Consider the following 25,759-nt stretch of genomic DNA (forward strand, 5'->3'; position numbering starts at 1 on the left):
GATGCCCAGGGCAAAGATTGAAGTAGCAGGGAGCAGGACATGAATTGTCTGCTTGTGTCAGTGGTGTGTTGACTAAAAGAACCACATAAGCATCCACTAGCTGCATGCTCACTCACAATCAGCAGTCTGATCAGGGAGATAAAAGCAAAAACAAAGGTGAGAAAAACACTATGTCCACATAAAGGCAGTTAAATAAAGAAGGATAAACAAAAAGAAAAAATAGTGATGCCAGATCAGTGTCTCACTACCATCTGCCAGAAGGAAGACCAATGCCCAGAGAGCCTCTAAAGAATAGCTACTTTGGAATTACTGCTCCCTGTTTTATAGACAAGTATGATGTGATATGGCAGACAATATCCCCTTGGTCAATTTGGGTCAGCCATCCATGCTGTATGTCCTTTTAGTCTCTTTCTGACTCCTATTCAGCTCTGTGTGGGTGCAGAATGGGAAACAGAAAAGGCCTTGATGCTGTGCTAAAACTTCATTGTGTTACCTCTACTGTTTAACTCCACCTTTATTACACAGCAACATATAGGCTGTGGTGAAGAAAAATGTCTCCATCTCAACCAGTCTCAAAACAGCCCGGTTCCCAAACTCCCTCTACTGACCCGCTCTGGGATCATTTTCTGCCCAGTACCACTGTGTCAAGAGCAGAAGGAATTGCTGCTCCTGTTGACGTGTGGAAATCAGACCCTATAGCCAGTAAGGATATAGAGCAGGCATGTGTTTATTGGTGTCGCGCGTACACACTCGTGCAAGGGGGATCGTTCCACCTAACTTGCACACCGTCCAAAGAAATCGTGCTATAGATCTAGGTCAAACTAATACATAATCAATAGTTGACACGAATTTGGATACATATTCACTACATTCCCGAGAGCCCATTAGCATACAGTCCCACCCCCCTTGCATGTGCGTGGTAGGTCGTGGTGATGAAGGCTCGTAGTCTTCCTCGTAAAGGTTCATAGTCTTCCTTGCAAAGGCTTGTAGTCTTTCTCGCTGCAAACTTCTGACCCCGGTTGCCCAAACCGGTTTCAGCTTGCACTTCAGGCATCTAATCACCTCCCTGCCAAATGTTTTTGAGCTGTTCTCTGGTCCTTATCTTTATGGCCTTCATTCTCCTAGTTATTCCAGACCTAGTATCTGTGAAAGTGCTTGGAATCCCTCGTTTTCTAATACTCTCTACATAAACTATCTATATTTGCCCCTTATGTCTACCTTGTGAAGCTGCTTTCCCTTTTCTTGCTATGAGGCCCTTCTTTCTATACTGCGGGGTCCTGATTTTGCCCTTCACTGTTCTGCCCTCTCTCCTGCTGTCCCCTTCAACAAGCTTGTGGAGCTGATGCCCTCCCAGGACCTCCTGCAGCTGTGGCTCTACAGTCAAGGCTAACATTGAACACCTTCTACACAGTGTACATCAAAGGCCGAGGGGCATGTCAGGACAGAGAAGCAAAAGGATAGGTTCAGGGAAGGTTCAGGCTGGACGTTAGGAAATACTACTTCTCTGAAAGGGTGGTCAGGCACTGGAATGCGCTGCCCAGAGAGGTGGTGGAGTCACCGAGCCTGGTGGTGTTCAAAGAGCGTTTGGATGTTGTGTTGAGGGACATGGTTTAGCGAGAACCATTGGTGAAGGGCGAATGGTTGGACTGGATGAACCTGTGGCTCTTTTCCAACCTTAGCGATTCTATGATTCTATGATTCCATGAAGGCCAGGGATACTGCAGGACTCATGGGCAGCCCCCCTCATGTGTGAGTGACAGTGATTTCCTAAGAGATCCAACAGCAGTGTCACAACCTTTAGGAAAGGTGTAGTGTTTCAGTGTGCAAAGACACCTGCAGAAATCCATAGAGCAACGCATTTCCTCCAGGCAGATGTTGTCTGGAGGGTCCCCTGGGGAAGGGCAATGCAGAGGCACAGTCTGGAATGCAATAAAACTTTAATGAGGGAAAAGGAGGAAACGAGGTCACTCTGAGGGGAGGTCCTGGTGCAGGAAGCAGCAGGGACAGATGACAGTCTGCACTGTGTGGCATGCTGAACATGCTGACAGCTGTCCATCTGCCCGTTCCACAGAGATAGAAGGACCACTAGGTCCTTTTTGAAACAGATGCTCACATTGCTTGGCCCTTTGGGAAACAAGATCCCAATGCTCTGTTCCCAGGATGTTACCACCTTCTCAGTCTCTGGGAATCTTTCTCCAGGACCACGGCCAGCAGATTTAGCAGGGGAAGCACCGCCTGCCACACAAGCGGCTGCCGAAGCCAGAGAGGCCAAAGCCTCCAGAGGAGATGGGCACACCCTCAGAGCTGAGGATGCTGCCAACGGCAGCGGAGGTGGAGGATCCCACGGCGGTGTTCTGCGGGAAGGAGCTGAGGATGGGTCCGGGCAGGGTCACCACCACGGGAGAGGGCTGGATGAAGACGTTGGAGTCCTGGCACTGCCTGACGCAGGACTCGTTGCAGCTGTTGGCCAGCGGGGTCGGGCCACAGGGCTGGCAGGGCAGGCGCGGCAGGCACTGGTCGTAGCAGGACATGTCTTGTGTCTGGAGAGGCACCTGTTGGGGGAGAGGTCCGGGGGAAGCATGGAGCTGAGTGAGGAGCAGTCTGCCAGCCCTCAGTGAGAGAGTTAAGGCACACGCTAACTGTGGAGCTGGTGGCTGTGCAAGGATGCCAGCAGGTCTTCTCCTACACTTTGGTCCTCATGGGCCTGGCCAATATCTGTCACTTTCAGTTAGGTCTCCTAGACCATAGGTCAGGAGACACCCCAGCTAAGATCCAGCATCTCTCTGTTACACACCTGCTGCGCCCCTCCTTCTCTATTTAGCTGCCACCACAGTACCCAAAGTAAGATCAAGGCACAAGTGTGTGCTGAGAAATACCCAGGCATGGTGGTGAGTAGAAAGAGGAGGAGTCTGGCCTTCAGACTCACCTTGTTCCCAGGTCACTGGAGGCAAGAGGAGTGGTTGTGAGAGGGAGAATAAGGGCTTGCTTTTGTACTGTTCTGATACTGCCTCAGGCCCAAAGTCACTGTACGTGGGTAGTAATTTTCCAACAGACTCAGCTCAAATGCAAATTATTTCTAATGGCATAGTCTTTGCTTTGTTTTTCTGTCGACTTTGGCATTTCATTTCCTCATTTCTGACCTGCTCATTTGCACACAGAGAGCAGTCTCTGCTAGTTACACAAGTTTCCATGCACATCTCCCAGCTCATACAGTCGAATAAATCTTATTAATATTTGGTTCACAGTCACATCTGCCAGTTCCCTCAGCACTTACTGATACATCCCGTCAGGATCCTTGGACTTACAAATGTCCATTTTGCTCAAATATTCCATGACCTAGTCATCTTCCACCAGAGATACATCTTGCTATATCCAGCCATTCAACCTTGTCTCTGGGCCCTGGGGTTCCTGAAGGTCAGTCATAGAATCATAGAATCATAGAATCATAGAATCACTAAGGTTGGAAAAGACCCACAGGATCTTCCAGTCCAACCATTCGCCCTTCACCAATGGTTCTCGCTAAACCATGTCCCTCAACACAACATCCAAATGCTCGTTGAACACTACCAGGCTCGGTGACTCCACCACCTCTCTGGGCAGCGCATTCCAGTGCCTGACCACCCTTTCAGAGAAGTAATATTTCCTAACGTCCAGCCTGAATCTTCCCTGGCGCAGCTTGAAGCCATTCCATCTAGTCCTATCACTAGTCATACGAGAGAAGAAGCCAATCCCCAGCTCACTACAACCTCCCTTCAGGTATTTATAGAGAGCAGTAAGGTCTCCTCTGAGCCTCCTCTTCTCCAAACTGAACAATCCCAGATCCTTCAGCCACTCTTCATAAGACCTCTGCTCCAGACCCCTCACCAGCTTTGCTGCCCTCCTCTGGACACGCTCCAGGGCCTCGATGTCTTTCTTACAGCGAGGGGCCCAAAACGGGACACAGTACTCGAGGTGCGGCCTCACCAGTGCTGAGTACAGGGGGAACAGTACAGTCTTGCTGGATAAGAGACAAAGAAGGCATTCAGTACATAGCCTTTTTATTGTCCCAAGTAACCAGGTCTCCTGTTTCATTCAAGAGAGCACCCACATATTCTCTAGTCTTTCCTTTGCCATTGAATTACTTGTAGAAGCCCTTCTAGTTGCCTTTGATGTCCTTTCTCAGATTGAATTCTATCAGGATTTTTGCTTTCCTTACTTGATCCCTGTCTGCGTGGACATTGTGGCTGTACTCCTCCCAGGTTACCTGTCACTACTTCCACCCTTTGGAATCTTCATACTTTTGTGTTTGAGTTTGGCTGACAGTTGTAAGACTGTGTCATGGTTTTGTAATTTTGCTATTGGTATTCCACATCATAACATCATGGACAAAAGAGAAGAAGAACTACATATCACAGAGGACCTCATGGTCAGAGAAGGAAGATACATCATGGAAGATACGTCATCTGGTTGCACATGGTCTTTTTCGCTTTCACTTGCTACCAGGGAGAGGAGTGGGCGTACTGCCAAGCCGTGAGCCTTCATCAAGTAGGGCTTTCAGTTTTGGAAGCTCTCTCTCTCTCTCTCTCTCTCTCTTGCTCTTTCGCTCTCTCTCTCTTATTTCATTTGATTTATTATCCTTACTTTCAATTAGATTGTATTATATCGTGTCATCTTGCATTCCGACATCACAGTTAGTAAAATAAGTTCTCCTTCTTAGATCGTTGCTGCTGTTCCTTTTTTTTTTTTTTTTCAGGAAGCCATGGGGCCTGCGAGCCTACTGCCCCCCCTGTCACAGGCACAGATTTATCTAGATAACTCCGTGACAGACTGTGAGGCAGTCCAGGCCTGACTTCCCCTTCCTAAGTCCATGCTGACCACTCACTATCACCTGCTTGTACACCCTTTGCTTACCATTACTTTGAAAGTCAGTTGAGAACAGCCTTGCAGTGACATCTGCCAATCCCTTGTGTGCATGCTATTAGGTCTAATGGATTAATGTAAGTCCAGTCCATTGATCTGTTTCCAAGCCTGATTATCCTCTGTTGAAAGGAAGTCTCAGACTTTGCCAGGACCAAATCTTCAAATAAAAACCATGGCCAAGAACCTTTTGAGCATCTCCACTTCCTCCTCATGCCCTGTCCCTAGGTAAGATGCCCCTTCACTACCGCAGCTCTTTGCCTTAGCCTTGATTTTATTGCTTATCTGTCAAGATCTTCTTGCTGCTCTCCTTGTCTTTTGCCTGACTCAACTCCAGTAGGGCACTGGCTTTTCCAACACCAATACTGCATTCTCAGACATACTGGCAAACTTTCTCCCTAGCACTAATAATACCAAGAGGAAGACATCCATTGGGACAGCCTGGATGCCAGTGAAGGCAATGGACAGTGAATGTCAGAGTGAGCCGAGAGAGTCAGAAGAAAGATCCATGTGGCATGTCGGTGGGAATGAAGTGACGTGTTTTTTTCTGGTTGATGCTCTGTGACAACACGGTACAGAACGTAACATTGTGAATTCTCGCTCTCTGATTTGTCAGGAGATGGACTTGCAGCTAATTGTTGACTAGAGACAAAACTAACAATCTTGTGAAGGCCTCAGAATAAAAAGTGTACTGTAACATTTTTGTGAATGTTGCAGAATAAACATGTACACAAGTGCATCGAGGAAACCAAAAGTTAGTCATCTTGCATAAGGTGGTCTTGAGTTATCCCCCCCACACACAACTAAGGCCCTCCACAACCACCATGCAAAGGGAGAAGCACAGTGGTACAGCATGTGCACAGAACATGACTCTAGACACTCTCCACCTAGCTATAATTCCTGGCCCAAGTATAAGGGATCTTCATACGACATCAAAGGCATTTCCAACCCCACTGCCTGTGGTGCTCATCCCACCAAATCCTCAACCACCCCAGAAGAACAAGAAGGACGGATCCTCAGGACATCAAGGGACCTGCCGTGATGACTTGTTTTTCTTTCCTTTCCCTTTTTTTATCTCTACCTCCTTCTCTCTTTTTTTCTTCTTCCTCTCTTGCTCGCCCATCTTTTATTAAATAAAAGCAGAGCCTTGCTCAGCCTTGACTCTGTTCCAAGTCTTAATTCAGAGAGATGGAGACCAATATAATTAACCACAAGCCTCTTTGGCTTGCCACATAAGTCCTTAAGGAATAGAAGCCTGAGGTGTTCTGTCGAATACTGTAACAGTTAAAGACGATGGACATCAACCATGGTTAACATTGTTAATCATTCCCCTATGGTGCCACAAGCCATGTCCTGTCCTCTGTGTGAATGTGATCATTCCAACACATGGGGCTCCTTTTCTGCCTATGCTAACATGACTCTACATGCTTAACCGTTGAGTCTTTCATACAAACACTTGAAAGAAGCCTACATGACAGAATAGGCATGTCAGTAATGAGGAAATGAAATGCCAAAGTCGACAGAAAAACAAAGCAAAGACTATGCCATTAGAAATAATTTGCATTTGAGCTGAGTCTGTTGGAAAATTACTACCCACGTACAGTGACTTTGGGCCTGAGGCAGTATCAGAACAGTACAAAAGCAAGCCCTTATTCTCCCTCTCACAACCACTCCTCTTGCCTCCAGTGACCTGGGAACAAGGTGAGTCTGAAGGCCAGACTCCTCCTCTTTCTACTCACCACCATGCCTGGGTATTTCTCAGCACACACTTGTGCCTTGATCTTACTTTGGGTACTGTGGTGGCAGCTAAATAGAGAAGGAGGGGCGCAGCAGGTGTGTAACAGAGAGATGCTGGATCTTAGCTGGGGTGTCTCCTGACCTATGGTCTAGGAGACCTAACTGAAAGTGACAGATATTGGCCAGGCCCATGAGGACCAAAGTGTAGGAGAAGACCTGCTGGCATCCTTGCACAGCCACCAGCTCCACAGTTAGCGTGTGCCTTAACTCTCTCACTGAGGGCTGGCAGACTGCTCCTCACTCAGCTCCATGCTTCCCCCGGACCTCTCCCCCAACAGGTGCCTCTCCAAACACAAGACATGTCCTGCTACGACCAGTGCCTGCCGCGCCTGCCCTGCCAGCCCTGTGGCCCGACCCCGCTGGCCAACAGCTGCAACGAGTCCTGCGTCAGGCAGTGCCAGGACTCCAACGTCTTCATCCAGCCCTCTCCCGTGGTGGTGACCCTGCCCGGACCCATCCTCAGCTCCTTCCCGCAGAACACCGCCGTGGGATCCTCCACCTCCGCTGCCGTTGGCAGCATCCTCAGCTCTGAGGGTGTGCCCATCTCCTCTGGAGGCTTTGGCCTCTCTGGCTTCGGCAGCCGCTTGTGTGGCAGGCGGTGCTTCCCCTGCTAAATCTGCTGGCCGTGGTCCTGGAGAAAGATTCCCAGAGACTGAGAAGGTGGTAACATCCTGGGAACAGAGCATTGGGATCTTGTTTCCCAAAGGGCCAAGCAATGTGAGCATCTGTTTCAAAAAGGACCTAGTGGTCCTTCTATCTCTGTGGAACGGGCAGATGGACAGCTGTCAGCATGTTCAGCATGCCACACAGTGCAGACTGTCATCTGTCCCTGCTGCTTCCTGCACCAGGACCTCCCCTCAGAGTGACCTCGTTTCCTCCTTTTCCCTCATTAAAGTTTTATTGCATTCCAGACTGTGCCTCTGCATTGCCCTTCCCCAGGGGACCCTCCAGACAACATCTGCCTGGAGGAAATGCGTTGCTCTATGGATTTCTGCAGGTGTCTTTGCACACTGAAACACTACACCTTTCCTAAAGGTTGTGACACTGCTGTTGGATCTCTTAGGAAATCACTGTCACTCACACATGAGGGGGGCTGCCCATGAGTCCTGCAGTATCCCTGGCCTTCATGGAATCATAGAATCATAGAATCGCTAAGGTTGGAAAAGAGCCACAGGTTCATCCAGTCCAACCATTCGCCCTTCACCAATGGTTCTCGCTAAACCATGTCCCTCAACACAACATCCAAACGCTCTTTGAACACCACCAGGCTCGGTGACTCCACCACCTCTCTGGGCAGCGCATTCCAGTGCCTGACCACCCTTTCAGAGAAGTAGTATTTCCTAACGTCCAGCCTGAACCTTCCCTGAACCTATCCTTTTGCTTCTCTGTCCTGACATGCCCCTCGGCCTTTGATGTACACTGTGTAGAAGGTGTTCAATGTTAGCCTTGACTGTAGAGCCACAGCTGCAGGAGGTCCTGGGAGGGCATCAGCTCCACAAGCTTGTTGAAGGGGACAGCAGGAGAGAGGGCAGAACAGTGAAGGGCAAAATCAGGACCCCGCAGTATAGAAAGAAGGGCCTCATAGCAAGAAAAGGGAAAGCAGCTTCACAAGGTAGACATAAGGGGCAAATATAGATAGTTTATGTAGAGAGTATTAGAAAACGAGGGATTCCAAGCACTTTCACAGATACTAGGTCTGGAATAACTAGGAGAATGAAGGCCATAAAGATAAGGACCAGAGAACAGCTCAAAAACATTTGGCAGGGAGGTGATTAGATGCCTGAAGTGCAAGCTGAAACCGGTTTGGGCAACCGGGGTCAGAAGTTTGCAGCGAGAAAGACTACAAGCCTTTGCAAGGAAGACTATGAACCTTTACGAGGAAGACTACGAGCCTTCATCACCACGACCTACCACGCACATGCAAGGGGGGTGGGACTGTATGCTAATGGGCTCTCGGGAATGTAGTGAATATGTATCCAAATTCGTGTCAACTATTGATTATGTATTAGTTTGACCTAGATCTATAGCACGATTTCTTTGGACGGTGTGCAAGTTAGGTGGAACGATCCCCCTTGCACGAGTGTGTACGCACGACACCAATAAACACATGCCTGCTCTATATCCTTACTGGCTATAGGGTCTGATTTCCACACGTCAACAGGAGCAGCAATTCCTTCTGCTCTTGACACAGTGGTACTGGGCAGAAAATGATCCCAGAGCGGGTCAGTAGAGGGAGTTTGGGAACCGGGCTGTTTTGAGACTGGTTGAGATGGAGACATTTTTCTTCACCACAGCCTATATGTTGCTGTGTAATAAAGGTGGAGTTAAACAGTAGAGGTAACACAATGAAGTTTTAGCACAGCATCAAGGCCTTTTCTGTTTCCCATTCTGCACCCACACAGAGCTGAATAGGAGTCAGAAAGAGACTAAAAGGACATACAGCATGGATGGCTGACCCAAATTGACCAAGGGGATATTGTCTGCCATATCACATCATACTTGTCTATAAAACAGGGAGCAGTAATTCCAAAGTAGCTATTCTTTAGAGGCTCTCTGGGCATTGGTCTTCCTTCTGGCAGATGGTAGTGAGACACTGATCTGGCATCACTATTTTTTCTTTTTGTTTATCCTTCTTTATTTAACTGCCTTTATGTGGACATAGTGTTTTTCTCACCTTTGTTTTTGCTTTTATCTCCCTGATCAGACTGCTGATTGTGAGTGAGCATGCAGCTAGTGGATGCTTATGTGGTTCTTTTAGTCAACACACCACTGACACAAGCAGACAATTCATGTCCTGCTCCCTGCTACTTCAATCTTTGCCCTGGGCATCCTAGCAAAAACTGTAGGCCGAGGAGGGCAGGAAGAGACTACAGGCTGGAGGAGGTACAGGGAAGCATACTGAATGCATCAGAGGCACACAGGTGCTCTCCCAAATAGTACAATTGCCAGCAACAAAGGTTCCAGAGAGGTTTGCATCTGTGGATTTGGAGCTACTGAATTGCTAGAGAGCACCCCTGTGCACCATAACACCCAGAGCCCTGACTGGCAGTTGTCCTGCTGTACCCCAGCCTTTATGTCACTGTGAAGCATAGGAACTGGCTGAATTTATTTGAAAGATGTGTAGATGTGGTGCTTCTGGTCATGGTCTAGTGGTAGATTTGGCAATGCTAGGTTAATACTCGGTTAGACATGGTCATCTTAGAGGTCTCTTCCAGCCTTAATGATTCAATAATTCTATATATTTCAAGCCCTCTATAACAGCAAATCAAAGGAAAGGCCAGGAAGAACTGCTCTTGTGGCAACTCACAAAAAAAAAAAAAAAAAAAAAAAAAAAAAAAAGTGATTCCTAACAGTTTCTCCAGACACCAACAACATCAACAGAATCCTGGGCTATATGACCTCCAGCATAACCATGAACTTGAGGGAAGTAATTAGCTCGGTATACTCAGCTCTTATCTGACAGCATCTTGAATACTATACCCAGCTTGGGGGCTGTGCTGAAAGAAAGACATTGACCAGGCAGAGCAAGTTCTACTCAGCTTAGGCAGAGTAGTCAAGGGCCTCTAGCCCTTGATCAGACCTTAACCAGTGAGAAACAGCTGTGGCCTTGCTGTGCTTGGGAAAGAGCAGGCTTTGACGGGAGACCTAAGAGCATATTTGAAGTAGATACAGTGAAGACCTCCAGAAGACAGAGCAAGGCTCAGTGCTGTGACTGGAAGACAAGAGACGGTGGACTTAAGGTTTGCACTGAATAGGAGGAAAAAGGATACAAGAACTGTCAAGCAGTGGTACACTTGGAGCAAGTGGTTGGACATACTGACTTCCAGAAGTTCTTTCTATCCTGATTTATGCTATGACCTTATGGCCATAGGACCTTCTTCTGTGTGACTGCCAACTAGGGACAGGACCAGTGTTGCAGACAAATCGCTCAGCTTCCCAGCCAAGGAACATGGCACTTCTCTGGATATGTCTTGAAAGCTCTGCAGAGGGGTAGAAGGGGTAGCAGAAAGTAAGATAACGAGATCTATGATCCTATGGTCCCAGAGCTGCTAACACATTTTTTTTCCAAAAATGCTATGACGATGTGTTCCCTTATTGTTATCAAGTTTCTGTTTTGGAGCTGGTCTTCTCATTGCCCTGCATATCTGATCTGCTTAGTTCTTAGGGTGGGTTCTCCTGTGTTCCCCTAGGAAACTCTGGCCTCTGCCTTCTCTATGTCACACTCTTCCTCCTTTCTTTACTTCTTGCTTCACAATGTTGAGCTTATCAGAGTAAAAGAAGCAACATGTACAGCAAAGTGAATAGTAGTGGTTGGAGTTACATTGGATAGTTCTGTCTCGTCCTAAAAAGAATAATAGAATCCAGCACGGTTTGGATTGGAAGGGACTTTAAAGATCATACAGTTCCATTCCCCTTCCAAGTGCACAGACACCTCCTACTAGATCAGATTGTCCAAAATCCCATCCAACCTGGTCTAGAACACTTAGAAAGAGGGAGCATCCGTAACTTCTCTTTGCAGTCTGTCCCAGTGCCTCAACAATTTCTTAGTGAAAAAAAAATATTTTTAGTATTATCTGAACTCACTTTTTGTTTTCTTTTGGTTTTTTACCCCTTGTCCTGTCATTACACTCCCTGATAGAGTTCCCTCATCTACCCCGTGGACCCCCTTTAAGTACTGCAAGTCTGATATAAGGTTTCCCCAGGGTCTTCTATAGTCAAAGTAACCCCAACTTTCTCATCCTGATCCAGTCCTCTGACCATCCTCATGGCCCTCCTCCGGACACACTCCAAAAGCTCCAAAACTTCCTTGTGCTGCTGGCTCCTGGACTGAATGCAGTACTCCAGATGGAGTCTCACAAGGACAGAGCAGAGGGGAAAAATCACCCTCCTCACCCTGCTGACCATCCCTCTTTTGGTGCAGTCCAGGATACTGTTGGTTTTCTGGGCTGCAAATATACTTTGCTGTCTCATGTATTTTATCCACTAGTAGTCCTTAGTACTTCTCAGCAGAGCTACTCTTCATACACTCATCACCCAGCCTGTACTGATGTCTGGAATTGTCATGATCCAGGTGTTGATCTTGAAGTTGATCTTGTTGAACTGCATGAGATCCACACAAGTCACCTCTTGAGCTTTGCAAAATCTTTCTGGATGGCATTCCTTCCCTCCAACAAGTTGACAGCACCGTGTAGCTTGGTGTCATCTGCATACTTGTCCTAAAAAGACATCTGAGAAATGCACGCTCAATCCAACTATGTCACTGACGAAGATGATAAAATTTAGTGGTCCCAGAACTGGCACCTGAGATACCTTCATTGGAAATCTTTTTTTTTTTTTTGGAAAAAAAAAAAAAAAGTGAGAGTAAAGTGTATGCGTGACTAAGCATACTCAGTGCAAGTCTGTGTTAACTATTGCTCATCAAAACCAGTGCCGTCAACACACTTCCAGATCTACTGAAAAATAATGTGTTTCTCCACAGGCTTAAGTAGAAGAGTGTCTTTAAGGGGAAGAATAAATACAGAGACCCAGGATAGTGGGCAGCAGAACTTCAATTAACTGAAATAAGTAAAAATTTTCCTGTGATTGGAGACCCCAGTGAAAGAAGTACCACAGAAAGATGAGAGTCTGTGCTATACAGCCAGCTATTCACCTGCCCACTCAACAAAAGGAGAAGGGCCAGTAGCTTGTTCCTAGCCCAGGCTAAACCTATCCTTTTCCTATTGCAAGGGGTGCCGCATATCATCAAACCCATGGAAAACAAGATCCCAAAGCTTTGTCCCCAGTCCTCTACCAACTTCAGGGTCCATGGGGGAAGTTTATTGAGAGCAGTTGCCAACAACTTTAGCAGGGGAGGCATCTCCTCCCACAGTTGAGGCTGCTGAATCTGGAGAAGCCAAAGCTAGAGAGGCCAAAGCCTCCAGAGGAGATGGGCACACCCTCAGAGCTGGGGATGCTGCCAACGGCAGCGGAGGTGGAGGATCCCACGGTGATGTTCTGTAGGAAGGAGCTGAGGATGGGTCCGGGCAGGGTCACCACCACGGGAGAGGGCTGGATGAAGACATTGGAGTCCTGGCACTGCCTGATGCAAGAGTCATTGCAGCTGTTGGCCAGCAGAGTTGGGCCACAGGGCTGGCAGGGCAGGCGTGGCAGGCACTGGTCGTAGCAGGACATGTCTTGTGTCTGGTGGAGCACATGTTGGGATAGAGGGCCATGTAAAGGAAGGAGAGAGTGAGGAGCAGCCTGCAATCCCAGCATAAGAGAGTCAAGGCACAGTGCTGTTTGAGGATATGGAGGTTTTCTAAGGAAGTCTGTGATCTTCTCCTTCCCTTTGGCCCCATTGATCCTGCCAAGAGCAGCCAGGCTCAGACAGGTTGCTGCCTATCCCATGGCATAGGAAACACCTCATACAGGACCCAGCAACACTTGATGCCTCACAACAGCTTCCCCCTTCCCTCTAACAGGGCAAGCTGATTATTCCAAGGCTATTTGTAGGGTTTCATATGTGCAGAGAAATCTTAGAGGAAGAGGGGTTGGTGAAAGGGCTTCAGACTCACCTCATTCCCAGGGTGATGGCAGCAAGAGCAGTGAATGAGAGAATAAGGAGATAGACCCATTTTTATACCACTTCAGCACTGCCCCAGGCTTACAGTCCCTCCACACAAGAAGTAATTTTCCAGAAGAATTATTTCAAATGCAAACTATTCTTCCTAGTGGCACAGGTTTGTTTTTTTGTTTCTGTCAATCCTGCCATTTCATTTCCTTATTTCTGACCTTCCCAGTTTGGTCATGACTACTCATTTCAGGTTTCAGAATGAGAGGTGCAAAGAGTTTCCTTGCAGAAACACATCAGTATGGGTAGAAGACATTTCATAAATGCTGTAGGGGTTCTGTGTGACAGGCAAGGGACATTTGCCAGGGGAAATGTCATGACCTTACTTCAAGAAGGAAATGAACTCCTAGAATTATGGGGAACAGATGAAATACAGTCGAAGAAATAACAACCCAGACACATGCATGGGGCAGCATCCAAGAGAGTGGAAAGAGATGCCCAACATCCTTGCAAGGCCTCTCTCTATCTCTGTTACAAGTCTGAGGGAGAAAGCCAAACCATCTTCAGAACAGAGCCAAAGGACTTCCCAGGTAAGAACAAGCTGGTCAGCACCTCTTCAGTTTTTCAATACTGTCTCCTGCAAAAGTCTCATATCCAACTGCAGACATGATGGTGTAGATAGCTGTATTACTGGATGAGTAGAATGACTCGGGGGTGGTAGCAGAATCTGTTTCCATCAAGTTGGTAGAGAACAGCAATATCAGAACCTGCTGATGTACTCTGCCAATGCTGCCAGACAGGGAGACCTTGACAAGCTGAAGGAATGGACACAGAGGAACCTCATGGCATTCCAATAGGGCAAATGACAAGTTCTGCAACTAGGAAGGAACAATCTCCTGAAGCAGCACAGACTAGGGACTGAACTACGCTACAGTCCTAAAGTCACTGGACTTCCTCTGAGAAGGTCTACATCCAGAGCAGGATCAGACATCAAGAATAGAAGCTTATGGATACACAGGCCTCATCTTCCTGGTCAAAGAGATGGAGCTGTGTTTAGAAAGTTACCTGAATGCTTTGTGGAAGGAAAGAAATGGGTTGAAGAAAACATCTCCTCACTGCCTGAGACCCTTCTCTGTTTCCCAGATGATAAGTTGTCTCCCAGCATTAGAGTTTCTGCACATCACCCCTCCCATGTTCCAAAGCCCTTCTTAGCCCAGAGCAAAACCCAGCACCATTGGGGAAGCAAGGAAACTCCTGACCAATGAGCAAGGGCTTACAGGACCTCACACTTGCACACATCCAGAGATGTTCATGAAGACAGTGTGCTCAGGGGGACCCTTGGCACAAAAACATCTCCAAGACTCCATCAAGGAGGCTGCATGAACAATGCACTTCCATGCCCTGCAGACATGGAAGGAGCTGGGAAATGCTCCAAGAGTGCAATATCTCTAAAAGGCAAGTTTCCTGAAGATATTCTCCCTACATCTGGCAAGTCACAGTCTAATTTTGGAGTGGCCATGAGCCACCCTTTTGACATTAAGCCATCAAGCCAGAGTTTGTGCTGCCTGCAGGCCTGAATATAGAACTCTTTAACTGTATGGAAGGATCAGACTCCACAGGACTTTCTGAGTAATGGCTTGAGAGCAGCCCTAAGGAGAAGGATTTGGGAGTATCAGTTGATGAAAGATTCAACATGAGCCAGCAGTGTGTAATTCCAGCCCAGAAAGCCAACTGTATTCTGGATTGCATCAAGAGAAGCATGACCAGGAGGTCAAGGGAGGCGATTCTGCCGCTCTACTCTGCTCTTGTGAGACCCTGCCTGGAATACTGCATCCAGTTCTGGGATCCCCAACATAAGAAGGACATGGAGCTGTTGGAGCAGGTCCAGAGGAGGGCCACGAAGATTATCAGAGAGCTGGAGAACCTCCCCTACAAGGACAGGCTGAGAGAGCTGGGGCTCTTCAGCCTGAAGAAGAGAAGGCTCCGGAGGGAAATTTATAGCAACCTTCCAGTACCTGAAGCATTCCTACAGGAGATCTGTGGAGGGACTTCTTATGGGAGCAAGTAGAGACAGGATGAGAGGAAATGGTTGTAAACTAGACGAGGGTAGATTTAGACTAGATATCAGGAAGAATTTCTTTACTGTGAGGGTGATGAGACACTAGAACAAGTTGCCCAGTGAGTTTGTGGATGCCCCGTCCCTGAAGGTATTCAAGGCCAGGATGGATGGGGCTTGGAGCAACCTTGTCTAGAGGGAGGCCTATAGCTGGAGGTTGGAACTAGGTGATCTTAAAGGTTCCTTCCAACCCAAACCTTTCTATAATTCTATGATTCTATGACTCTTCTATGATTCTATGATTCTATGATTCTATGATTCTATGATTGATTCTATGATTCTATGATTAATCACTGGATTAGGGATGGGAACATAAACCTTTCAAAAAACAGCTCACAACATGGAATGTCAGATGAACTCAAGGCTGCCACAAGATGGGATGAGGTCTGACAAACAGGCAAATTTCCTCCTAGGAGGGGAAGCCTTGGGTGAACAGGTATGAACACAGCAGCACACCTGCCTATGCAGGCAATAAGCAGTGTCTGGTGGAGCAGGCTGGAAGGCAGTTAGGGCAAGAGAAGTATGTGTCTTGTTTGTGAGCACAGGAGATTTTTAGCATATAGATGGGAACTACATAGTAGCAGAAAGCTATGCACACCATCCTTCAAGGAAAGCTGCAAAGGCGGGTCTCGCATTTCCCAGACACGTTTCCCTCCTGCATGGGATTTTTCTAGTACTTAGGACACATGCTCTGCCCATACTGACCTGTCCCTACTCATTTAATTTTTGCACCTCTCATCTTGGAACGTGAAAGGAGCACCCGAGTCTCAATGAGCAGGTCAGTAATAAGGAAATAAAATGGCAGAGATTATCCAAAAACAGAAGACAACCTTTGTCACTATGAAGCATAATTTGCATTTCAGGTAAGTCTTCTGGAAAATCATTGCCTTCATAAAGTGATTTTTGGGCCCAGGACAGTTTTAAAGCAGGCCAATCTCCTCACAATCTCATCCATTTTCTTAATTCCATCTTTCTGGGGAAGAGGTGAGTCTGAAGAATGTTCTCTTCTTGATTACTTTTCAACATATCCTGCCTTGATCTTTCTTTGGGTATTGAGGTGGCTGCAAGTCCTGGGAGAGAGAAGAGGGCATTAGGTATGTCATGGAGAGATGCTGACACCTCATGAGTTTTCTCCTGAGCTATGGCCAAAGAGGATACATGATTGGGCCTAGCAACTATTGGTAGGGATGACTGGGATGAAAGGGAAGGAGAATCCCTGTGAATATAATTACAAAGTCACAAGCTTCATTGCAAGTGCATTGGTACTCTCATCATGGGATGGCATGCTGCTCTTCACAAAGCCCAATGCTCCCCGCAGTGCTCTCTCCCAGCAGGTGCCCCTCCAGATGCAAGACATGTCCTACTAAACCAAGTGCCTGCCATGACTGTTATGACAGCCCTGCAACCCGACCATGCAAAACAACAGCTGCAACAAGCCCTGTATCGAGCAGGGCCAGGACTCCAATGTCTTACATCCAGCCCTCTCCTGTGGTTAATGCTCTGAAAAGACATTTCAGTGTTTATTTGGCATTGTCCACACTCATAACAGTCTCTTTTGAAAGGAAACTCAGAACACTCCAGTTTCTGCTTTTAAGCACAGTATTTGCCCCATCTTCTGCTTGTCTCTGCCTCAGCAACTTTTTTGAAAAGCATCCTATGCAGCCATTTCATAAGAAGGTTGTACGTTTAGGAAAGGCCAATACTTTGCTATTAGAAGCTCCTAGTGCAAAACCACAATCTAACACTCATGATAGAGTCTCTTGAGGTCAGCTGCCCCAGTGTTGCCTTCTCCCCACAGCTTGCCTTCCCCCAGCGTACAAGCGATTGCTGGAGAGAGGTTGGAGAAAGCCTCGATGCTGTGCCTGCACTGCTCAGCAAGAGACAAAACAGTGGTATGATATCAATCACAGAATGACGGAGTCAGAGGGGTTGGAAGGGACCACTGGAGATCGTCTAGTCCAAGTCCCCTGCTAAAGAAGGTTCTCTACACTAGGATGCAGAGGAAAGAATCCAAGAGGGTTTTGAAGATCTCCAGGAAAGGAGACTTCGCCACCTCCGTGGGCAGCCTGTTCCAATGCTCTGTCAGTCAGATGTTCTGTTCTAGTTTCTGCTGGGCTTTCTTCCAGAGGCTCCAGGTGAGGCCATTCTCTCTCGTTGTGCTAGAAAGCCCACTTTGCAGAGCTGGTGCTGCACAAACAGGCCCAAGAACAACTGCACAAAAGCTACTTCACGTTTAATCTGTTCAAAGGCTTCTTGTTGCTCAGGACCCCAGTCAAAGAAGGTCCTCTTTGGAGTCCCTCCATATAGAGGGCACTCAAGCCGACTATGGGCTGGAAGGTGCATTCTCCAGGACCCCACAGGAAATACCATAGGAAGGCTTGCCTCTCTTTACTACTAGCTGCTGGGGACATAGCTGCTACCTTCCTGCTCTCAGCCATACCGATATGGAAAATGCACCTGAAGTTTTATTCTGAAGAAATTGACCTCTTCTTTGGAATCAATGACTTCCCTTTGCTTTACGTCAAAACTGACCATTAGAAGGATTTGCACTGTTTTCTTACCATTCTCAAAAACTTCCTCTTCTCTGTTACCCCAGACAAACATGTCTCTGAAAAGTTGTTAAAAAGTGCTGGTCCAAGTAAAGACCCCCGAGAAAGCTACATAAGCCAAAATGTTTAGAAACCGGAGGGTAAAGTGATTCCTCCCCAGGCATGCATAATAGAAGCCTGTAGCGCCAATTGTTCAAAAGAAAAATTGTAAGAGCCCTTTCCCAGAACCAACACTTTGAAACGTCTCTCCCCTACCCTCCACTGGGCAGTCTTTGCAAGGCAAAGGGTAACACAGAGGTGCAGATTCAAATGCATTAAATCTTTAATGAGCGAAAATTTGGAAACAAGGTCAGTGCAAGGGGAGGCCCTGCTGTCAGAAGCACCAGGGGCAGATGAGAGTCTGCACAGCATGGCCATGGCAGCCGTGCCTCCAGCTGTTCATCTGCCCTTTGCACAGACGGCATAGGGCCAGTAAGTCCTTCCAAGACTGATTCAGTGGTACTCACAGTCCAGGACAGCTGACAGTGAGCAGGAATGACACAGGGGAAAAAAAAAAAAAGAAAAAAAAATGATGGGAGAGGGGAAAAGAAGTCATGGAGCATGTTTTCTGAGAGATGAGGTTAGCCCCAGTGCTCTCCCTCAGGTCTTCTTCAAACTTCACGGACTACGGAGGTCTTTTGCCAGGACCTCCAGGCCAGCAGCTTTAGCAGGGGAAGCACCGCCTGCCACACAAGCGGCTGCCGAAGCCGGAGAGGCCAAAGCCTCCAAAGCCTCCAGAGGAGATGGGCACACCCTCAGAGCTGAGGATGCTGCCAACGGCAGCGGAGGTGGAGGATCCCACGGCGGTGTTCTGCGGGAAGGAGCTGAGGATGGGTCCGGGCAGGGTCACCACCACGGGAGAGGGCTGGATGAAGACGTTGGAGTCCTGGCACTGCCTGACGCAGGACTCGTTGCAGCTGTTGGCCAGCGGGGTCGGGCCACAGGGCCGGCATTGCAGGCGTGGCAGGCACTGGTCGTAGCAGGACATGTCTTGTGTCTGGAGGGGCACCTGTTGGGACAGAGGGTCAGGAGGACACAGAAGCGAGAGAGGAGCAGCCTGCCATCCCACCAGGGGAGAGCCAAGGCACAGGGCTGACTAGGGACATGTTGGACGTGTCAGGAAGCCCGTGGTCTTCTCCTTCCCTTCGACCCCGGTGGTCCCGCCAAGAGCGGCCAGGCACAGCTACGACCTTGACTAGCTCATAGCTAAGGAGACACATCAGGTAATGTTCAGCATCATGCCACGCTGGTTGCCCCCTTCCCTCTCTCAGGGCTACCTGCTTCCCCAAGATCCAACCTAGGACAAAGGCACATATACGTGCAGACAAATCCCAGAGAAAGAGATGATGGTAGAAATGCTTCAGACTCACCTTGTTCCCAGGGAGATGAAGGCAAGAGGAGTGGATGACTGAGAGAGAGGAGACGGGCCCCCTTTTATACTGCTGGTGCACTGCCCCAGGCCCACAGTCATTGCACACGGGCAGTAATTTTTCAAGAGACCCACCTCAAATACAAATTATCCTTTCTAATGGCACAGGTTGAGGTTTTGGTTTCCGTCAACCCTGTTGTTTCATTTTCTTGCTTCTGACCATCCCAATTTGTCCACGGAGGCACCTTTCAAGTTCCAGGATGAAAGGCACAAGGAGTTTCCTTGCAGAAACACGTCAGTGTGGGTAGAAGACGTATGCTGTGCTTCAGGCATGGCGTGTGTGTCTTGGGAAATGTCAGGACCTTATTTGCAATCACCTTTGTAGCAAGGCAGGCATATCCTCGTGTCAGTGTGACCCACTTTTGAATGCCCTGGACCTTCTTTGCCCAGGGACTCATTTTGTTCTTCTCCGTCAAGGTCTGTCTCTCAGACTACTCCTTGAGCTTCTGTTCGTTCCCTAAAAAGCCAGGTGGCATGTTCTGCTGCTTGCAAACGTCTTCACCCACGGCTTATTGTTCTGGAAAGACACTGCCGTGTTTATTTGGCATTGTGCACTCTCGTAACAGTCTCCAGGCACAGCAGTAACGATCTCACGCCATCAGCTGCTTTGTGGAAGGAGAGCGTTGCCTTCCCGAGCCCTGCCATTACCTCTAAAGCCCCACAGAATAAGGTCCGTCCACTTGACTTGATGGCTGTGCCGGTTTTCTTTACAGTGCCTTGCTCCCGCTCCTCTCAGGGGCAGAACTACCTGGTGTGAGCGATGCTCAGGCCTACAGACAGCACGCACGGTTGGGGAGGACCCACACCTAAAGGATGTGGCTCCTGGCCAATGCAAAACTAGACTGTAACGTGCCACGCACAGGGAGAGTCTCCCCAGGAAGCTTGCCATGGAATAAAGGTCTTAACTAGCACTTTTTCACCACAACACAGCTCCCTTTGTCAGCAGGGCAGAGAAGTGTTCGGTTCATGCAGCAAGGATGCATTGCCTCTTTGACTGAGTCCAGAAGCAACTTGTGAAGCTACGCCCCTCTTGATCACTCCTATTCCATGACCACCCCCAGCCACCTGGCAGTTCTGGGACCCACCAGCCCTTGTCCATTTGTGGGGAGCTTGCTTGCCTCCTCAACTGAGCTGTTTCTTTTCTCCAGGCCCAGGAGCACTCATTCAGCCCATTCTTCCACAGCTTCACTATGACCACCTCATGGAGGACAATGTCAAAAGCCTTTCTGAACTCCAGCAAGAATGTATACAGCCCTCTTCCCACATCCTTCAGGCTTGTTGTTTCTTTGTGATGAATCAGCTTCATCAATCCATGACTTCTCCATAGCGAATCCATGCTCAGTGTGATGCTGTAGATATTTTCGTCCTTCATGAGCACAAACATGGTTTCCGGGGCCCAGGTTTTCCAGGATGCACTGTTCCGCCTCCTACCGAGAGACTGAACTGAAGCCCCTGGTCCTCTAGTTCCCTGCTTCCACTCTCTTGGTCTTCTTAAACAGGAGTAACGTGCCCTTTCCCCCAGTTTTGGAGCACTTCTCCCAGTCACCAACCTAGGTTGATCAAGAGCAGACAGCTCTCTCAGCACTCATGGGCGCATCTCTTCATGGGGCAAATAAGCCTCATGTGTTACAAATATCCAGTTTCCTCGAGGTTTCCCTGACCCAAAGGTACACCTTGTTAGCTCCAACCAGCTTTTCAGCCTGGCCTCAGAGCCATGGGATTCCTGAAAACCACTCTTGCTGGATAAGAAAGAAACAGAGAAGACAACCAGGACCGCAGCATCTTTTGCTGGCCCCAGTAAACAGGTCTCCTGTTTACTTCCGGAGAACACCCACGTATTCTCTTATTTTCCTTTTACCGTTGAGATCCGTGCAGGAAACCTTTTGGTTGCCCTTGCTGTCCTTTGCCAGACTGAATTCTATCAGGCCTCAATCTTTCCTCACTTGATTCCTGGCTGCACATGCACTGTGGCTGCATTTCTCTCACATTACCCGTCCATGCTTCTGTTTCCCAGGGGCTTCATATTCCCGTGTTTGAGTTTGGCCAACAACTTTTTCTTCTTGCAGTTCTGTTCATTTTGGTGCTGTTGTCCTGGCGTGATCCTTAGGTCTCTCATACCAACGCTTCAAAGAGGTCAGCCTGGAAGAATTGGCATTTCAGAAATGAGGAATTGAGATGGATGAGCTGAGGGAAACAATACCACAACCTGCACCACTGGCAAGCATAATTTGCATCTGAGGTGAGTCTCTAGGAAAATTACTGCTCGCGTGGAGTAACTGTTGGCCTGGGGCGGTGCCCGTGCAGTATAAAAGCATGCCCATCTTCTCTTTCTCTCATCCACTCCTCTTGCCTCCATCACCCCAGGAACGAGGTGAGTCAGAAGCCTTTTCATCACTGTATCCTCCTCCAGGATTTCTCTGTACATACAAGTGCCTTCATCCTCTGTTGGGTCTTGGGGAAGCAACTCGTGCTGCGAGAGAGAAGAGGGCAGCAGGTGTGGTGCCAACAGGTGCTAGGTCTTGCCTGAGGTGTCTCCTGAGCTATGGCCAGGCAGCATCCTGACTGTGCCTGGTCAGTCTTGGTGGGGCCAAATGTAAGGAGAAGGTGACAGGATTCCTTACACAGACTCCATATCTCCAGTCAGCACAGTGCCTTGGAACTCTCGTGCTGGGAAGGCAGGCTGCTTCTTACTCTTCCCTTCTTCTGCTCCGCCCTTTCTCCCCCGACAGGTGCCTCTCCAGACACAAGACATGTCCTGCTACGACCAGTGCCTGCCACGCCTGCAATGCCGGCCCTGTGGCCCGACCCCACTGGCCAACAGCTGCAACGAGTCCTGCGTCAGGCAGTGCCAGGACTCCAACGTCTTCATCCAGCCCTCTCCCGTGGTGGTGACCCTGCCCGGACCCATCCTCAGCTCCTTCCCGCAGAACACCGCCGTGGGATCCTCCACCTCCGCTGCCGTTGGCAGCATCCTCAGCTCTGAGGGTGTGCCCATCTCCTCTGGAGGCTTTGGAGGCTTTGGCCTCTCCGGCTTCGGCAGCCGCTTGTGCGGCAGGCGGTGCTTCCCCTGCTAAAGCTGCTGGCCGTGCTCCTGGAGGATGACCTCCCGGGACCCACAAGTTGGTAGCGGCCCTGAGAGGGAGCACTGGGATCTTCTTCTCAGAGCGACCAAGCTTATACCATCACCTCTTGCAAAATGACGGGGCCAGCATGGACTCTCAGAATGCACTGCCCATATCTGCCTTTCCCCTCTTCCACTCTCTCCTTTTCCTCCTGATGCCTTGTTTGTCACCTCTGCTCCTCTGGCCTGTCAAACCCAGACAGCCAGCCGAGGGAGGAGCTGATGGCACTTCTCCCTCTGTGGAAGAATGGCAGGTGGACCGCTGGGGGGATATCCACCATGACCACGCAGTGAACACTCTGTCCCTGCTGCTTCCTGCTTTATGTCCTCCCGTTGGAGCAACTTTCTTTCCCTCTTTTGCCTCAATAAAATTGTAGTGCATCTCAGTCTGTGCCTCTACGTCACTCACTCTACTCTACAAACACTCCACGTGCCAGCAGGTTGTCCGCCGCTCTGGTGACTTCAACAAGCGTGTGCAACACATGTGGACCCCTCACCTTTTCACCATCAGGAGAAGCCTGAAACTGTGTGCTGTTGGCTTTGGCAGCCACCACTGTGGTAGAAGGTGCCTCCCCTGCTAAATCTGCTGGCAGTGGCCCTGGTGAAATGCCTCCAGAGTCCATTGAGTTTGTAGCAGACCTGAGAGAGAGCACTGGGGCCAACTTGGTCGTTCAGAAAATATGTCCCATTTCTGCCATCCCCCTCTCATGCACTCTCTTTTCCATCCTGAGTCCTCATTGCTCAGCATGTCTCCCCTGGACTGCGTGTCCCACCGAGTCAGCCTACGGAGGACTGACTGGCCCTATGCCACCTGTGGATATGGCAGATTGACAGCTGGAGGCATGGCTACCATGGCCACGCAGTGCAGACTCTCGTCTGCTCCTGGTCCTTCTGGCAGCAGGGTCTCCCCTTGCAATGACCTTGTATGCAAATTTTCACTCACCAAAGATCTAGTGCATCCCAATCAGCACCTCTGTGTTGTTCCTTCCCTTGCAAAGGCGCTCCAATGAATGGTGGGGAGAGAGATGTTTCTGAGCAGTGGTCCTGGGAGGTGCTTCTGAAAGGCTTTCTGGACAAATGGCAAGAAATCTCAGCAGTCTGTATTTTCATCACTACTCTCTAACAAGTTTCTCAGAGCCACAAACAGTGGGATTGGCTGTACCCTTATGAGCCAAACTAGGGCTGCATAAAGTATCCAGCGTAGTTCAGTGACTGCTATCCGCTTTGCTGTTCACGCTATTTCTGTCTTTCTGATAAGCTCAGCAATGTGAAGCAAGAAGTAAGGAAGGTGGAGGAAAAGCCTTACTACCAGTAGCATCACAGAACTGACTCCACTTGCTCTGCGTCTTTCTTGCAACAGAATCCATGGCTGGGCACAATGTTTTAAATGCAGTCATAACAGAATGGAGCAGAGCGGGACAGCTATTCCCCTTGAGCTCCTGCCTGCATTCCTGCTCTTATATTCCACGATGTATGTTGTGTCTTTAGTGTCTTACAACAGGTTTGGGAGTTGCATCAGTTTTGGTTGGGGCTATCATGTAATGTCCCTGTATTGGTTCTGCTTCTGGGCTACTGCTGTAGAGGGTTTGAAAGCTGCATGCAATGTGAGGTCTGGGTGGCAGCAAGCCAGCTGCCAATCAGGGCTTTGGCTGAAGCCAGCTGTGTGGTGGGAGCCAGCTGTGTCCTGTGGCTAATCAGCAGGTCCCCTTCCTTGGCTGCAAGTCTCTCTTCAGCTTTTGCTGCTGGTGACTGCACTTCCTTGGAGAGCTCCACAATGGCCCTATGAGCCAGCACAACGACCCTGGCATACACATAAGCACCCAGCAGTCTCTTGTTCGCTCCTCTCCCTCTTTGATACTGGGAAGATAACAGGGAGAGAAAGAGTGAGAAGAACTCCTGGTTTGGGATAAATACACTGTAAGAAGAGAAGGGAAATCGAAATGGGAAAGAGGGAGGGATGCAAGGACCGTCTCTTTCCAGATTCTAACAGAAATGTGATGCCCAGCCAGCCTCCGAAGAGTGGCTCCTTTGAAATGACACTCTTCCAGGTTGTTGTGACCAGTGATGCAGAGTCTAGCTGGAGACCTGTAGCTAGTGGTGCTCCCCATGGCTTTGTGCTGCGTCCAGTCTTGCTCAACATCTTCATCGGTGACCTGGACAAAGGGATGGAGTCCTCCATCGGCAGGTTTCTTGATGATACAAAGCTGGGAGGAGTGGCTGGCACCCCAGAAGGCTTTGCGATCATTCTATAAGACCTGCACAGATTGAGCATTGGACAGAGAGGGACCTGATGAGCTCGAGCAAGGGTAAGTGTCTTGAACCTGAGGAGGAATAGCCATATGCATCAGAACAGCTTTGAGGCTGAGCTGCTGGAGAGCACCTCTGCAGAGAAGGACCTGGCTGTCCTGGTGGCTAACAAGCTGGCCGTGTGTCAGCGGTGTGCCCGTGTGTACAAGAAGGCCAATGGTGTCCTGGAGTCCACTAAAAAGAGCATGGACGGCAGGTTGAGGGAATTTACCCTCCCCCTTTATATTGCCCCGGTGAAGCCACATCTGAAATACCGTGTCCAGTTTGGTGCTGCCCGATGCAAAATAATAGGAATTGTCTAGAGAGAATGCGGTGGAGGGTCACAAAGATGACTGAGGTCCTCAAACATCTCCCATATGAGGAAACTCTGGGAGACTGGGTCTGTTCTGCCTGGTGGAGACAGAGAGGAGATCTTATAACTGTCTCTCACTATCTAAAGTCCAGGAGTCTAGCCAGTGGTGCCAGACTCTTCTCGGTGGTGTGCAGCAATTGAACAAGGGGCAACGGGCAGAAACCGGAACCCAGGAAGTTCAGTACAAACCTGTGAAAGAATGTCTTTCCTTTGGGGATGGCAGAGCTCTGGAACAGGCTGCCCAGAGAGGTTGGGAAACGTCCTTTGGAGGTATTCAAAACCCACCGGGAGGCTTACCTACTCGGCCCACTGTGGGGAACTCTTTTGAGGAGGGGGATTGGACTCAGTGATCTACAGAGGTCCCTTCCAACACATGCAATTCTATGATTCTATCATTTTATTGCTGAGCGTGTGGCATGCAATATCCCAGTGACCAGTTTGGGCTGGCCTTTGATGCTTTGTTCCATTGGAGACACACACTGCCGATTGTGACGGTTTTTCAATGGCAGCCAACAAACCTCGACTATACCGCTCTCTCACTCACCCTCTTGAAAGGAATGGGGGGCAGAAAAGCACTGATGGAATGTTAAGGCTCACGGGTTG

At 48.9% G+C, this 25,759-nt stretch overlaps 5 protein-coding genes across 8 annotated transcripts; 2 read left to right on the forward strand and 3 right to left on the reverse strand.

The window, feature by feature from the left end:
- Positions 1-1,920: 1,920 nt before the first annotated feature.
- On the reverse strand, positions 1,921-13,264 carry LOC107055272 (feather keratin 3-like). Of its 3 annotated transcripts, XM_040653244.1 has the most exons (3): positions 6,587-6,594; positions 3,747-3,750; positions 1,921-2,552 (listed from the first exon to the last, which is right to left on the reverse strand). In XM_040653244.1, exon 3 carries the CDS (start codon positions 2,529-2,531, stop codon positions 2,217-2,219), a length of 315 nt encoding a protein of 104 aa, XP_040509178.1. In that variant the 5' UTR covers positions 2,532-2,552; positions 3,747-3,750; positions 6,587-6,594; the 3' UTR covers positions 1,921-2,216. The 3 variants fall into 3 exon arrangements, with proteins under 3 accessions (XP_040509178.1, XP_015154747.2, XP_046760381.1); XM_015299261.2 differs by lacking the exons at positions 3,747-3,750; positions 6,587-6,594 and adding an exon at positions 13,248-13,264; XM_046904425.1 differs by lacking the exons at positions 3,747-3,750; positions 6,587-6,594 and adding an exon at positions 2,927-2,959.
- LOC100859500 (feather keratin 3-like) lies at positions 6,978-7,307 on the forward strand. The gene has a single exon (XM_003643250.5). The coding sequence runs from the start codon at positions 6,993-6,995 to the stop codon at positions 7,305-7,307; it is 315 nt and encodes a 104-aa protein (XP_003643298.4). The 5' UTR covers positions 6,978-6,992.
- On the reverse strand, positions 12,535-12,864 carry LOC428289 (feather keratin 3-like). Its single transcript, XM_425849.2, has one exon. It carries the CDS (start codon positions 12,862-12,864, stop codon positions 12,535-12,537), a length of 330 nt encoding a protein of 109 aa, XP_425849.2.
- A 4,942-nt stretch (positions 13,265-18,206) lies between the features above and the next one.
- LOC107055259 (feather keratin 2-like) lies at positions 18,207-19,353 on the reverse strand. Its single transcript, XM_015299231.4, has 2 exons — positions 19,318-19,353; positions 18,207-18,956 (listed from the first exon to the last, which is right to left on the reverse strand). The coding sequence occupies exon 2, from the start codon at positions 18,933-18,935 to the stop codon at positions 18,612-18,614; it is 324 nt and encodes a 107-aa protein (XP_015154717.3). The 5' UTR covers positions 18,936-18,956; positions 19,318-19,353; the 3' UTR covers positions 18,207-18,611.
- Positions 19,354-21,711: 2,358 nt separating this feature from the next.
- On the forward strand, positions 21,712-22,883 carry LOC107055273 (feather keratin 3-like). 2 transcript variants are annotated; one of them, XM_046904424.1, is made up of 2 exons: positions 21,712-21,870; positions 22,106-22,883. In XM_046904424.1, exon 2 carries the CDS (start codon positions 22,127-22,129, stop codon positions 22,448-22,450), a length of 324 nt encoding a protein of 107 aa, XP_046760380.1. In that variant the 5' UTR covers positions 21,712-21,870; positions 22,106-22,126; the 3' UTR covers positions 22,451-22,883. The 2 variants fall into 2 exon arrangements, with proteins under 2 accessions (XP_046760380.1, XP_024999903.1); XM_025144135.3 differs by having other exon boundaries at positions 21,712-21,747.
- The last annotated feature ends 2,876 nt before the right edge of the window (positions 22,884-25,759 follow it).

This window comes from Gallus gallus, chromosome 27, assembly GCF_016699485.2.
Source record: "Gallus gallus isolate bGalGal1 chromosome 27, bGalGal1.mat.broiler.GRCg7b, whole genome shotgun sequence".
NCBI classification, from domain to species: domain Eukaryota; kingdom Metazoa; phylum Chordata; class Aves; order Galliformes; family Phasianidae; genus Gallus; species Gallus gallus.

Excerpts from the sequence above, each read along its gene's own strand:
- LOC107055272 (XM_015299261.2), bottom strand. The coding sequence starts at position 2,531 with ATGTCCTGCTACGACCAGTGCCTGCCGCGCCTGCCCTGCCAGCCCTGT.
- LOC100859500 (XM_003643250.5), top strand. The coding sequence starts at position 6,993 with ATGTCCTGCTACGACCAGTGCCTGCCGCGCCTGCCCTGCCAGCCCTGT.
- LOC428289 (XM_425849.2), bottom strand. The coding sequence starts at position 12,864 with ATGTCCTGCTACGACCAGTGCCTGCCACGCCTGCCCTGCCAGCCCTGT.
- LOC107055259 (XM_015299231.4), bottom strand. The coding sequence starts at position 18,935 with ATGTCCTGCTACGACCAGTGCCTGCCACGCCTGCAATGCCGGCCCTGT.
- LOC107055273 (XM_046904424.1), top strand. The coding sequence starts at position 22,127 with ATGTCCTGCTACGACCAGTGCCTGCCACGCCTGCAATGCCGGCCCTGT.